We start from the raw sequence: 14,665 nt of genomic DNA, 5'->3' as shown, positions 1-14,665 counted from the left end.
TTTGAAATAATGCTGTTTTAAAATATATTTTAGTCTGTAAATACCAGAATTTGCACAAAACGTCTGTCTGTCTGGTTCTAAATATTAGATAAGATGTCAAGATCCAAAATTTATTAGTTTTTCAACAAATACCTTTCAAATCATACTTGAGTCATTTCTTAGATAACTAGTTCTACTTCAATAAAAAGGTTACTCTTAATTAAGAACAGTCTGGGGTACTCTACCCACCTTTCAGGCATGACCTGCGTCCTCGAGGGCCGTTGTCCTGCAGATTTGAGACGTTTCCTTGCTCCAGCACAGCTGATTTTCATTGATAGCTGATTAACAGGCTTTTTGCTGAACTGCAATCATTAGAATTAGGTGTACTAAAGCAGAGAAACTTCTAAAAAACCTGCAGGACAGCGGCCCTCGAGGACCGACTTTGGGCATGCCTGAGTTAGATGCTCTACCTCTCAGTCTTTCATCCAATAAAGATCAGATGTTAAACCTATGTTCCTGCAGACTGTACAAAGGAAATTCCCCCTGACCTTATTGGGTTTAAGAGGGTGATAGTCTGTGAGCTTTAATAGGTTGTATAGGCTCTCTTCTTGATTAAATCACTCAGATAATCCTGTTTCCTATATGGGTTCCACACGCCGCAATTACTTGCAGCAGAGCAGAGTGTGAGAAAATGGGATTGTTCACATGGTGAAGTGATGCGCTGGAACACAGTCGACATAAAACCTAACCAATATACGACACGTACTCCAAGCTGTATAGAGTAAATCGCTTTTAACATGTTTTATGGTGCAATCAGGCTCTTTTTGTGAATATGCTGGATCTCTTAGATGAACGCAGACGTCCTAGCAGGGAACCTGAGTTTGTTAGCACAGCTGTAATCTCTGAACGCTCTGCTTAAAAATAAACAAAAACTTTAAACGCCACACAAACCACAGAAGGGGCAAAGAATCTTCATGAATAAGATGTCTGGGAAAACCCTCAGTTACTTCCTGCTTATTTTATGTGTTGTTTTTATTGTAATCTTAAAATACATTCAGGTCATTGGGTAACTGTGGCCTAATGCTAATGTCATGTAAAAAAAAAAATTAAGTATGATTGGCACCCATATCGTATTGGCTTGAAATTGGTCAGATCTAAGCGGAAACAATTGTATTGGAGATCGCTATTTTTTGAATTATGTTTTAGATAAATAAATAAATGTTACATCAACTTTGTTCATGGTAGATTTATTTATTTCATCGGATACTTATTTAAAAAAAGAAAAAATAAATAAATATATATACACACACACACATATATATATATATATATATATATATATATATATATATATATATCGGCCTTTTAAATACCTCAGGATTAACTCTCACAATGATTTTGAAAACCATCAGTTATCCCCAATTTGGGAGCCCATCCATCAACACATAGTATATACTTCCTTCCTTTTTTAATGAAAATCCACCAGAATTTGCTGAAAACAAAGGGAGATTTTAATAAGAATGAAGAGCTTCCACATTGGGAGCATTACTGACTGCAGCCAACCAGCCTGGCAGTTTCAGCACTACATGTGCGCGCATCTGCTGTGTGCATGTGTGCATTAGCAGAAGTGCTCAGGAAGGAGTATCATGACATTATCATCTTAATGTGAGTGGTTTGGGCTCTGTCTAAACATTTTGACAAGCCGTCTGTGTTGCAGACGGGATCTAATGCTTCTAGAGTTCAAAGGTTCACAAGATTCTCTGGAAGACGTCTGTCCCAAATTTGGAAACACACATCCAAGGTCATCGGGACAACTTTAATCAGATTCAGCTTGTTAATGTGCTTTCTCAGCATCAAAAAATCCAAGGACATTCCAGTGCCCTTCCATTTTTTAAAAACTCTCCCTGCTGGTGAATAACAGCTGAGTGTAAACAGATACGGGTCTTTTTCTAGCTCCCTTTCGGAGCGAGCCTAATGGACAGGTACTCTCATCCATCCCAAAGCTGTGGGTCACGATTTACAAGTGGCAGACTCACTCTCCTGCCCCTACTTAGAAAACACAGCAGGATGTATATTTAACACACTTCACACACAGCTGACCAATAAGGAATTCATTTACTTACACAGACAGAGAGACAGTATGTGTGAGGAAAAAAAAAAAAAAAAGCATTAGAGGTGATGATGATAATGAAACCGGGCCGGCAGACAGTCTTTAAAAGGAGCAGAGGGGATTTTAATGTGGCAAAGCAAGGGGAGGGAGGGGTGATAATAAGATAATGGCAAATATTTCTCACTAACCCAACCCAAAACATTTTCATTTTGCAGTCAAATCTTTGGCCATCTTCTCTGACAACATTAAGGCGTTAAATTCAAGCTATTATGATATCAAAGCTAAATAAGTACAGAGTTATTCTATCTTTACATAAAAACAAATACCATTTCCTACAACAGGGGTGTTTTAAGTATTGGAAATAATTGTCCTGTTGCAGCTTTATACACTAACCAACCGCTTCATCAGGTGTACCTGTTTAATTACTAGTTAATATGAATGATTGAAAAGTCCTTGAGTTCCTTGTATAGACAGGGACACATTCATGCATGTATATAAAATCCTAGATCAAAGAAGCAAATATATGTCTGATCAGGTAAGTGTTATTTCTGCTTTGTTTCATAACGACAACCTCTACTTTAAGCTCTCATATTTAACGGTACATGTTATTGTATTTGTATTTGACCTTTTTTATTAATTCAGTGGTGCAAGTACTACATAATAGTAGTAACAGTAGTACTTGAATAAAAGTATTGATGCTCATAGTCAAATCATACTCGACAACAAGTAAAGGTTACCCGGTTAAAAATCTACTCCAGGTCAAGTATCGAAGGACTCACTTTTGAAAATACTTAAGAATTTAAAAGTATGTGCATTGAAAAGTACTCAAGTATTCAAAAATACTAATTAAATGTTCTAACATTAGTACATTTCTATCTAATTTTCAGAGTAATTTTAAAAGAACCTTGTAACTTTATTGTAACACTGTCAAAAATCAATTTGACAATATATTGTGATTTTTGGCTGCCTGATATAATATCGATCTTTTAGGTACTAATATAGATTTTAAAAATTAAAACATTTTAACCAAAAACAATGTGGGAAAATGGGTTACCTATGCACCGCCACTCTGGTAGATGGCGCTGTGGAGTCCTTTTGCTGTGCAGTGCAGAGCCAAAGCTGTAGTTCAGGCAGTCATGAATCAAACCCCCAACATCATGGATGCCAAAATAACTAAACAATCACTATTTTCTGATAAACATTTACAGCAAAAGTTTGCTTTTTTTCTATACATTTGATTTGATAGCTGGGAAATGTATTGCAGTATATAGTGATATTGCAATATCATGATATATCGTATTGTAACCTAGGTAACGTGACACGTATCGTATCACAACACCAATGCCAATACTCACGCCTAGTCAGGACAGAAGCTTGGAGTGTATAGCCTGATTTTATCGTTGTGAAATCGCTGTGAACTTGGTTTAAGTGTTATTTGGTGACAAATCTGACCCTCTTAATTTACAAAGGCTTTTTTTGGAAGAATAGTCTATATGGAGCACTGATCTTCACTAAGCATATTGACCTGAAAAAGTTATTTAACATATCTCAAATTAAGCTAATACTTGGGTCAAAAGTTATGCTGTGTTGCTTTAAATGGGAACTAAAGAATCAGGTCTGTTGTTTATTTGGGCTGCAATAGAGAGCAAGACTCTGATCAGATAACAGAAAGGCTGAACAGAGCACAAACATGCTGGATTTCGAAATGTTTGCAATCTTTTGGAAACCCTACTTTATCTACATTCCCTAGGAGTAAACAAAAATAATATAAAAGAGTAATTCTAACCATGCTGACCACTCTAGACATGCACCATTTTACTCTGCCTGTGGAAGCAAAACATTTAAAGCATGGTGCATATTGACCTAACAGAAAGCGACAGATGATAAAATTATCTTTTTTAAAGCAGTGGTTCATCAGCTGCAGCTCTCACCAAAATCTTGCGCTTATTAATATACATTGCAAAGATTCAGTGAATGAAACGTCCTATTTTAAGCTGTGAATGGACTAGGCGACAGATTATGCAATGACTTTTGATATATTGCTTTGTGGTTTGGAAATGCGTTCGATTAATGTGCTGCTGTTTTGTTTTTACTGGAAGAATAAAATACTGAGAACAGATCTTTATTTATCAGACACATCTCAGTGGGTTTGTTTTGTGTTTAGGCTTACAGAGGGAAAAAAAACTATGGTGGTAAACCTTTGGGTACTTAAAGTAAAAATCAGATTAAAGATGGTTTGATAATGATGGCAGTGAGGGACGCAGTATGAGGACATCCTCATGAACCTTTTATAAGGGAATGAATGCAGCAGACGAGCGCTGAATAAGGGGCAGGGCGAAATAAAAAGCACAGGAACAAAAAGACTTATGAATACAAAGTACTACCTAAAAAAACCCTTCATGTTCCCCTAGTCATGCATACAGAACTACTGCACTCGTACAAGCTCAGACCTGCAGCGTCAGGGTGTGTATGTGTGTGTGTGAGCTCTTTAAACTTCATAAGTAGGAAGACAGACAGGACTGGTTCTCGGCTCTTTTCATTTCACGTTTTCCCAGAGTGACACAACAAAAAGGAGGAGAAAACAGAAAGCTGGATCACAGTAAAAATATCTTTAAAAAAAAAAATCTGTAGCAGCTGATTTTATTTTCCTGGCTGTGTCACGGAAAGCACAGAAAAACAAGAGCGGCTGCTGCTTTTGGAACAATCGTTCCTTTTAAAAAGATTAAAGATTTCATTGGGATTATGGAGATTTTCTAAAAAACATTTTACAGTCAGGCTCACTACTGTAATGGTTTAGAATGCCTTAACTTTAACTGAGTTGCTTTTTGAGACCTTTTCTTCAGATAAAGACACCAATTTGAACAACGTTGGCTCTTATTAGACTCAGTGTGTACATGTTGCAGCACTGAAACATGATATCAAACAGCAGCACTGGTGCTACAATCTGGATTTTGCTCCCAACACTAATTTGTGGCTTCCACATTTTATCACTTTATGGCCACAAACTTTAATTTTCAATCATGTTATGGAACAGGGGTTACAAATTGGAGACGCTTTTTCACAATCACTGTGTCTTTATAACCACCACTGTCCCTAACAACGTCAATAAAGTTTTACATTCATGCTGATTTTTGCAGTTTCTGTCTCAGCACACATCTGTTGCTGCTGTTTTAAAATATCCATTACTGTAAAAATGTCCACTACTGTTTATTGATTATTTACTCTCCAGATACAGAGCATTTATACTGTAAACACTGTACAGGGCAGTACTTATTTGTTTATTTTCTTAACTCTGTCACTTATTCTGTTATTTTTATAAACATTCTAAGGTCCACACTGTGTGAGGACTTTTGCTATAACCTTTTGCTGCTGTAAGACCACAATTACCCCATTGTGGGACAACAAAGGGATTTTCTATTCTATTTTATTATGATTCCTGAGGTATATTGAGAACCAAAATATATGATGAAATAGATAAATGTAATTGTAAAGTGAAATAGGTAGATTTATTTATAACTCTGTTAATTTGTTACCTTTTTTTTAACTATGTTTATGTAAAGGTGTATGCCTTCACTCACCTGGTAAGATATTCAAGAGTTGAATGGAAACTATCCGATATTGAACATAACAGTGTCTGATTTGATCATAAATATTGGGTCGCTGCATCTCTACTTATATTGCTTTTTCTTCCTGGATTTACGTGATAGAAATTACACAATGAAAACAAATGTTACACAAGTCTCAACTTCAAAAAAAGGAAACACTTTTTAACAACTCAAACTAAACATTAACAATTGATGGCAAATGGTGGGAGCGGCGAACAGATGCGCTTCAAGGCATGGCTGCTCAAAAGGCATGAACATATTGCCCGATACTGATAAAAGTGCAAATATCAGACAAAATTATTGTTCGGCTGATCTTAAGTCGCATGCTGAAATACTTAAGAAATAAAAACAAATTTAAAAAAAAGCAATCCCACAGCATGATACTGGCTCTACCATGCTTCACGATAAAGGTAGTGAATCCGGCTGATGAACAGTGTTACTTTTCCACCACACACTTCGTAAATATCTCCTTATCTGGTGTTTTTTTGATCTGATGAATTGACCTTAGCTAACAATTTAACCCTGATCTGTCTGGAATGTTCATCTTTCTTCATGAAACTTTTCTTGCTGCCATGTTCTTCAATAAACCTCTAACAACTGAAGAATTTACTAGATTTTATCCAAGATTTTTTATTTGTAAAATCTTTGAAAACCATTATCTATTTCTCTTGCTGTTCGAATAATGCTCTTCTATGTGAAAAAAGTTACATTTGCAGGCTACTGTTGCGTTATAAAGTGGGTATTAGACAAAAAAAAGAGCTGGCATACGTAAACTACCAGACTTTCGAAAAAGTCTCATTATGTCAGAGAAAAATAAATCAAGTCAAAATTTAACATAATATTTTGATGAAATGATTGACATTTATTACAATTTTGACTTATTTGCAGCCTCATTAACATTGGTCATTAATTTCATTGTAACTATGGTATTGTACATGCTCCTGTGATCTAGTGAAACACCCACATCGGTTTCCTTTGGCTTTCGTGGAATTTTCCAAATACCTTTTTCTCAAGAACATGGGAAAGTACAGCAGCAGAGGAGAAACAAGGAAGCGTCTGGATGGGTTCTGCTTCTTTTCCTGAACTTCTGTCTGAGTCATCCTTCAACACTTCAGTGAGATTTGAGCAGCAGATTGGACATTTGTTTATTCAGATTTAATTTACTCTTAAAAAAGTCTGTATTCACACAAATATGTAAGCAGAGTGCACAGAAAAGGAAAGTGGAAACAACTGCTGAGGATCAAGAGAGCAAACTGGCAGCAGAAATAAAAGATCAGGGAGAAATATTACAAAGCAGTGTGATCTGCAAGTCTTTTTACAGGGAAACTTGAGGAAAGTGCATGGTGTCCCACGTTATCCCCCCAATGGATCCTACAGCAGGACGGTCTTGGACCGGTAGAGCTGGACATCTGGCAGGTATATTGGCTCCATTCCTGCTGCCTCTTTGTAAGCCTGGCCACCATGCTGCAATTTCTGCAGCCTATAGTGACACAGTTTATAACTGCACCCAACACCATATATATATATGCTGCAACCATCTCCCACATCTGTATCTGCTCACGCTGTCACAATGAATGAGTCCCACCAGATTAACCTACTAGACACAATCTCTAGCAAAATCAATTTTAATTAGATTTTATATTTAAGCATCATTGGATCCCCTCTGTCTGCCCTTCTTCTGATAAATACTGAGCTCATTAACTCATTCAAACAACAGACAATGGATAAAATCGAAGCCTTAAAGGCATTCCACTAAAGAACATGATGCTTTTTTTTTCTTATAAGAAATGCTCATCCAAGGCCTGAAAATCAGATGAATAACATGCATAAAAAGGCAGAGGGACAGAGGAAAACGCCATCTTATTGATGCACATGTGGTCATCCTTTCATTCTCCTTGTTGAATGCACAAACAAGCGCGATTGATTTTTAATCAAAGCAACAAAAAAAGGTGTGCCATTTTACGCTCACCGCCGTGATGTACCCTGTGATCAGGAGCCTTACCTGAATCTGGGCGAATCTTTTATACATTCTTCAAAGTCCACCGTCATTTTTACTGTTGTGATGTTGTATTTCCACTTCAATCTGCAAATGTCATTGCCCGCGGAGGGATGTGGCTCTGACCGTAAAGGATGGTGACGGGTATATCCCCCTGACGCGCAGCAGCAGCAGCAGCAGCAGTGTGTCACCTCTCTCCCGGTGGCACCGTGACACAAAATGCGAGGCTGAGCGCGGCGCGGCGTAGGCGGAGATAATACTACCACATTCCTGCTGCTGCCGCTGCCCAGGAGGGAAGGAGGCGTAGCTGCAAAACCAGAGCCTGAAAAAGGGGGAAGAGCGCCCAACAAATACAGCGCACCATAACAGGAAGGTGGAACGTTTGACAATAATAATAATAATAATAATAATAATAATAATAATAATAATAATAATAATAATAATAATAATAGCAATAATAACAACAATAATTGTAATAATAGTAGTAATAATAATAATAAGAAATAATTGTATTAAATAAAAATAATATTAATAGTAATAATAAACAATAGTAATAGATAATAATAATTATAACAATAACAATAATTATAATAAATAATAATAGTTATAATAACAACAACAATAGTAATAACAATAATTGTAATAATAAAAAAATAAATAATAGTACTAAATAATAATAATAATAATAATAAATTATAAATGAATAATAATAGGAAGAAGAAGAAAAATAGTGATGATGAATAAGAAATAATAAAAAATATCACACGTTTACATTACAATAATCATAATGCCCTTTTTCTGCACTAATTTATCAGCTTTTAATGTTTCTGCATCTTAAACATTATATACAATCCTATACTCAACAATTGCATGAATAAAATCCCCTCTAAATTGATCAAAATAAATGAATTTGAAATCTTTCGTCTCACAAGACTGTTTTGAAGGAGTCGCTTTGGTTACTTTTGGGTGACATATCTCTCACGTTATGCTCTCTGGTCTCACAATGAAGGGTGAGTTGATACGCCCATACGCCCCTGCTCCTTTATTATGACGTAATAAATGAGCGACCGACAGGAGTGTTGTAACGGAGAAGCATTTGTTTTTATTTACCTCGGGGTAGTTTTATGCTTTTGTTTAGAGTGAGGTTAGATTTAAATAGGTTTGGCTACTATATATACATTCATTTTGGATTACGTGCTGAAACCCCGATGTAAAAGCTTTAAATGTTACGCTATCCCTTCGCAGCTAGCCGAGATGTTAGCATGTAGTTCTATATATGGCCATTATTACTGCTATAGAGTTTTCATGTGACACGAACCGTTCTCTCATGTATTTTACTAACCTAATTGTTTGAATCTTTCATATACCTAACCGCGTCTTTTAAGTTATTCCCTTCAAAGGGGCTGTAAGCGACACGGGAAAAGTACTTCCGGACTACAAATACGGTTCTGACACATTTCTAGCAAACCGCGTGTGCGCCTAAGCAGAAGTCAGTCCTTACTTTGTGCTTGTAAAGATTACAATGTTCACAAAAGAGTAAGTGCGTGTTTACTGCATCGCCTCACGTTTAATAACAAGTAGTAAATTATGAACTAAGATTTCTAAAGACACAATGCAAAACTTGGCACGTTATCTCATCTTTTTTCAGTACATTGGGACAAAATACAGGTAAGTGTTTGCAGTGTAACTGGTCAGTTATTCACTACGGCTTTTTAATCATTTAATTTTTTTCAGAGGTGTTGTAAAAGTCCCTTCAAGTCAGCTGGGTAAGAAAGGGGTTCAGGATCACTTGGAGGTAATTTTATTTATTTGTTTTTTTACTCTATCAAGTACTTTAAAAACATGATAAGTGCTGTGTTACAAAACAAACATAAGACCTCAACACAGGCTAGAAAATAAAAAGGCTCACAAACAATTAAGGGCAGGAAAAGTAAATGAGAATAGGTCACACAAAGTCGAAAAGAGTGAGGATGTGTTTTTCTAATGAGGTTAAACAACAAGAAATGGAGAGATCTTCCTAAATCCCTAAGCACTGCAGTTAACATGATTGTAATATGTACTTAGTTTTAACAGCAAGGGTTGATTTTTCAGGGTTTTTTTAAGGAAGTAAGAGAAAAATTAAGATGATTATGATTTTTTGTTTCAAACTTGTGCATGTTGGCCTACACTGTGATAATAAATATATATTTTTTAGACTTAGACTCAACTTTATTTATACCTTGGGAAAACTCCTTCAGGGAAAGATTGGTTCCAGTAGCTTATAAATGCTACAACGAGTTAAAGTATGCATTAAATATAAAAAAATAGGACAGGCCATATACAAAGAGTGTCTATGGTACAAAAAAGCATAAAAACGAAAAACGTTGTAATATCTAGGAATATGTTTCCCTTAGATAAAAAAAAAAATAAAATAAAATCTGCACCGTAGAGAGTTAAGGAAAGACCACACAGTAGTTGCCATAACCTGGGTTATGGCACTTGCACTGCAGAGATGTACTGACCTTATAAAATAAGTTGAAAAATTACACAGGCTACACAGTAGTTGGAATAGAGAAAGGAGAAGAATATTGAACACGAATGACAATAGGTAACGTTTTGCATAATATGTCCAAGGAGGGGGGTGCTGACCCTCGTCCCTCTTCCTGTTTTGTCAAAATTTTAGATTTTTGCTGGATTTGTACTTATTTTCTGTTTATTCCTTGTAGCTGAACATTGCAGATTAATAAGCAGAACATCCTTAATAAACAAGCAAAGGGAAAAAAGAAGAGCCAGACATAAAATGTCTGATCTTTTTGTATTTTTTTTCTGACTGCATCCAGGAAGCAATTCATAGACTCAGGCCAAACAATGCGGTGTCTCTGTCGGTGTCCAGCAGGACAGATACGGGCGTCCATGCCCTTTCCAACTCCGCTCACTTCGATCTCGTGCGGAAAAACGACAAGCCTCCGTTTACTGAGGATGTTTTGGTTCAAGCTCTCAATTTCCACCTAAAGGCTGAGGATATCAGGTGAGTCAGGCTTCATGGGAAGAGTTGTGAACTTAAAACTGTTAAGTGCTGAAGGTTAGCACAACATCCAATGAAAATTGAATTGAATGTGATTTTTTTCAACCTTTCTTTTTTCATTAAATATCTATTTGGACTCACCTTCTTTGATCTCAACTTGGAGCATGCTTTCTCATCACAATCCTTGATTCTGTTAGTGTAATAAGTGTGCAAATAAATGCAAAACGGATAACCAAAAAACAAAACGATTTGACAATATCTAAGGTTGTTTTAGGTATCACTCTCTTAATAATCTCTAATAATCTCTAAGTAATCTAGAAATCTAAACTTAAAAATAGCAAAAATATGCAATTGCATTGTTTTTAGTATTGATACTATGCCAGATTAGTTTAGTTTTTTGGATACAGCATTTGAGTATTAATACTTTTCAGATTATCAACACTTTGGACAAGCCTAAAAGCAATTGTACGTAACTTTTGACCCAAGTATTACCTTAAATTGAGATATATTTAATTATATTTTTAAGTCAATATACAAAGCACTTGGTGGGTATCGATGCTACCAACTCCCCTATGTAGCTTTATTGGATCTGTCAATTAACAAGTTATGTGACCCAGAGCGCTGCTTTACGGCAGTCTTAGCTCCCCTTAGATACGAGAGCTAACCAAGCCAAAGGTTCGTTGTTAGGCAACAGATCTGACCCTTATCTAAAGGCCCTGTCACACTTTGACGATTTAGACCAGCGTATGCCTGACGTACGAAAAATCTGGCCAAAACGCTGGCATATGTTGGATAAGTTACGGCTACGTTTTGTATTGGGTATGTGCATGCTGAAACATTCTGGCACATGTCGACATACGTACGTACATTGAGAAATATGCAGCCTATGCTCATATGTGCGGTATAAGTTACGGGTAAGTTATTTGATCGTTGACATTCGTTAAGTGTAAGTTACTCATAAGTTGTGGTGTCTTATCTAGGCTCTTATCCAAAACCTATGTGTAACTTAGGTTATAAAAGGGGGTTCACAGGAGGAAACCTTCTGTACTCCTGCAGATTTCATCCCGATCATAGGGTGAGCAAGAAGGTGATTGTGACGGATCCTCCCTGAGTTCAATCCCACGGCCATGGCCAACAAACTTCCTAGCAGACATGATGCTGAATCTGCTGCGACTGTAAACCCTCTTTCTTTTTCTTTTGTCTTTTTATTTACTCTTTTTTTGTTTTGGCCGGGAGTAAACAACAGCTAGGTTAATATCGTGATCAAAGAAATCTTTTTCTGCAGGCCAGGGGCCTCTGGGCGCATCGCTGCCCCCCTCAGGACACTGGTTTGTAACATTTAATGGGCTTTACGCTGCGGTGCGTTATGTATAAGTTAGGCTGGACATACACTCTGGACTCGTTATGAATACTCTGTGTGTACACCCAAAATTGAAAAAAAAAAAACTACTTAGAAATTTCAGCATATGCGAGTGATTTAGAAGATTCTGGGGCGTCACGTCAGGCATACGCTGGCTAAATCGGCAAGGTGTGACAGGGCCCTAATCAGACGTATTTCTGTTTTTCTTTAAGAATGACTTAACCTATAGAGTTGAATAAGGCCTTGTCTTTACAGCTGCCTCCATGCCGTCTCAATCTGCTGGGCCAAAGTGTTCTGCTCGCGAATAAAAAAAAACAGAGGAAGGTTGTTTTTTATTTTGCGACAATGCAGATTTCCCAATAGCTTTTGGGGTCACTAAACCTGGAAGTTGCAATTGAAGTGCCCCCTAGTAAATGAAAATTGCAGTGTTGCTTTACGGCATCCAGGATTAGTTGTAAGAACAGGCTCTATTAGAGGAATATATGTGTTTTAAATTGTAAATACAATAAGAGAAGAAAATACTGTAAGCTGTTTATTTTTAATAAATTTATGAAAAGTATTGTCACACCTACATTAGCATCTTTCTTGCACTGCAATGCATTCTGGGTAAATGATGTATGGTATGTACTGTTACCAAAACAGCAATAAGTAACATTAAACCTTTCAGTTTGATCTAGAGAGTGTTGAAATGGATGTGGAATTAGAAATCACAAGAATTGATGAAGATGAGGAGGACCAGACATGGAGAAGGGAGAATTAACCTAGGAAGATGTTGTTTGCGGGGCTTCTGCTTGGAGATGCTAACCTTGATGGAGAGCCATGGTACAATATCAAAAATGAACCTGATTGGCTTTTAAAGGCTGTTCTGTGTCACTTAAAAAAATATTGTCCCTTTTTTCTTTCCTCGTCCTTCTGATTCCAAATTTTTTATCTAGATGTCCTCAACGCACGTCTGTTCTTCCAACTTATTTTTAAAATTTTAATTAGTAAAAAGAAAACATGCAAACAGACCAAAAGAAGAAACAAAACAATATCTGAAGGTTCAGATATTAACAATTAAAGGAAAGTCTGGAAGGATCAGTCCTCCTGTGAGTGAGGACAGATGGTGAGAAACATAAAATGGCAAACACACAGAGAAGTGAAGAAGAAAGGGAAGCTCCCTACATACTGCTAATCCTTAAACCTGTAGAGAGAAGGTTGAAAAGGATTATCCCAGCTCTGCTGTTAGGTCTGTGCCATCCATTAACAAACACACACACTTTCACACTCTTACAGGGATCCTTTCATCTCGCTTAATGGCTTTAGTTTCAGTAGATGCATGACTAAGTCAGCAGCATGTGTACATTTTTCTTTTTTATCACTTTAAAAAAAAAAAGCTTAAACAGTCTCTCACCATCCTTATCTGTTTTTGAAACAGAGGGAGCCTGTAGCAGAGGTAAAGACATTTTGCCACTAAAACCACCTGAAAGAAGCTCCTGGCTCTCAGCAGTGGTCTACCGCCTCCAGGGATGGAGAGCCAAGATAAGAATAAAAACATAGACTGCACACTTAAAAAAAATTTCCTTACAAAATAGGCTACATTAAGACACAGATCAATAGCTGTTTTCTTATAAAAGGAAACTGCTGGTGAGGAGAATGGTGCCACACCAAACAATGCCCCATTTCCCCAAATTGTGTGCGGCCCTTTGTGCATTTCCTATTAAAATTTGATGTGGGTTTGTAGTCATGGAGCCGAGCGAAAGCTGTCACTTCACATCGAAGGTGCCGGTGGAGGCATTCGCAAGGGTTTCCTCTGTCGTGTGTCACGCTCAATCTCTTCCCTGGGTAACGTAACCTAGTTTCCCAGATTCTGCATGCACACACACATAAATGTACGTCTCTTATTGCCATTGCTCTCATACCTTTATGTGCATGAATATTATCTGATGTGACTTCGACGCATCATCTCCCATATCTTCTTGCTCCCACCGAATACTTCCACAGTCAGGATAAATACAGACACAAATCTGTGTGAACAAACTGTAAAGGGTGTTGACATGTCACATTCAATCACAGTTGACTTTAGCTTTATGAGGTTCATGATTTACCCTGAAGGATACCCCTTTAGCTCTATTAGTGGTGGACTCTATTAAATCTATCTGAAATGCACCCAAATCATTTTTTGCTAATTTCCTTTCTCTAGCTGAAACTCATTTCATGTTTTGTATTATTGAAGAATTTCTTTTATTGAAACATTACCAAAAAAGAAAATAAAGTATCAAGAAATTACAAGATTATATTTCGGCAGATGAATTTGGGGAAATTTTCTTTTTTTGTAGATTGGTGAGTTTAAACTGGTTTATGACCAGTTTTGCAATACTGAGTTTGAGCACCCTTTCATCTATAACCAACCTGTCGGAAACTCAAAAATCCAACTTTTTTTATTGGTCAGGGCAAGAGAGCTACCTTAAAGGAATAGTACACCCAAAACATGATTAGCCTTCATTTTCTACTCACCCCATGCTGAACAACACTCTGGAGTACTTTTTTGATATCTCAAAGGCATCTGGAGATCTGGGAGGCTTCTTGCTGTCTGCTGACATTCAAATAATGGAGGTCCATGACGCCCGAG

The 14,665-nt window shown here is 36.9% G+C and overlaps 2 protein-coding genes across 3 annotated transcripts in view; one reads left to right on the top strand and one right to left on the bottom strand.

The window, feature by feature from the left end:
- LOC107099517 (arf-GAP with coiled-coil, ANK repeat and PH domain-containing protein 3-like) overlaps window positions 1-7,929 on the bottom strand; it is a 73,956-nt gene extending 66,027 nt beyond the window's left edge. For both annotated transcript variants that reach the window (XM_015397677.1, XM_015397678.1), the window contains exon 1: window positions 7,697-7,929. In XM_015397677.1, the coding sequence (XP_015253163.1) occupies window positions 7,697-7,743 (47 nt within the window). In that variant the 5' untranslated portion in view covers window positions 7,744-7,929. The remainder of the gene's footprint in view (window positions 1-7,696) is intronic.
- A 1,254-nt stretch (window positions 7,930-9,183) lies between these two features.
- Window positions 9,184-14,665, top strand: part of pusl1 (pseudouridylate synthase-like 1) — a 23,524-nt gene continuing 18,042 nt past the window's right edge. Inside the window, exons 1-3 of the mRNA XM_015397660.1 lie at window positions 9,184-9,358; window positions 9,425-9,485; window positions 10,510-10,697. Of these exons, the coding sequence (XP_015253146.1) occupies window positions 9,303-9,358; window positions 9,425-9,485; window positions 10,510-10,697 (305 nt within the window). The 5' untranslated portion in view covers window positions 9,184-9,302. The remainder of the gene's footprint in view (window positions 9,359-9,424; window positions 9,486-10,509; window positions 10,698-14,665) is intronic.

Source organism: Cyprinodon variegatus, unplaced genomic scaffold (genome assembly GCF_000732505.1).
Source record: "Cyprinodon variegatus isolate N-32 unplaced genomic scaffold, C_variegatus-1.0 Scaffold880, whole genome shotgun sequence".
In the NCBI taxonomy this organism is placed as follows: domain Eukaryota; kingdom Metazoa; phylum Chordata; class Actinopteri; order Cyprinodontiformes; family Cyprinodontidae; genus Cyprinodon; species Cyprinodon variegatus.
This window is presented reverse-complemented; position numbering and strand designations above follow the sequence as displayed.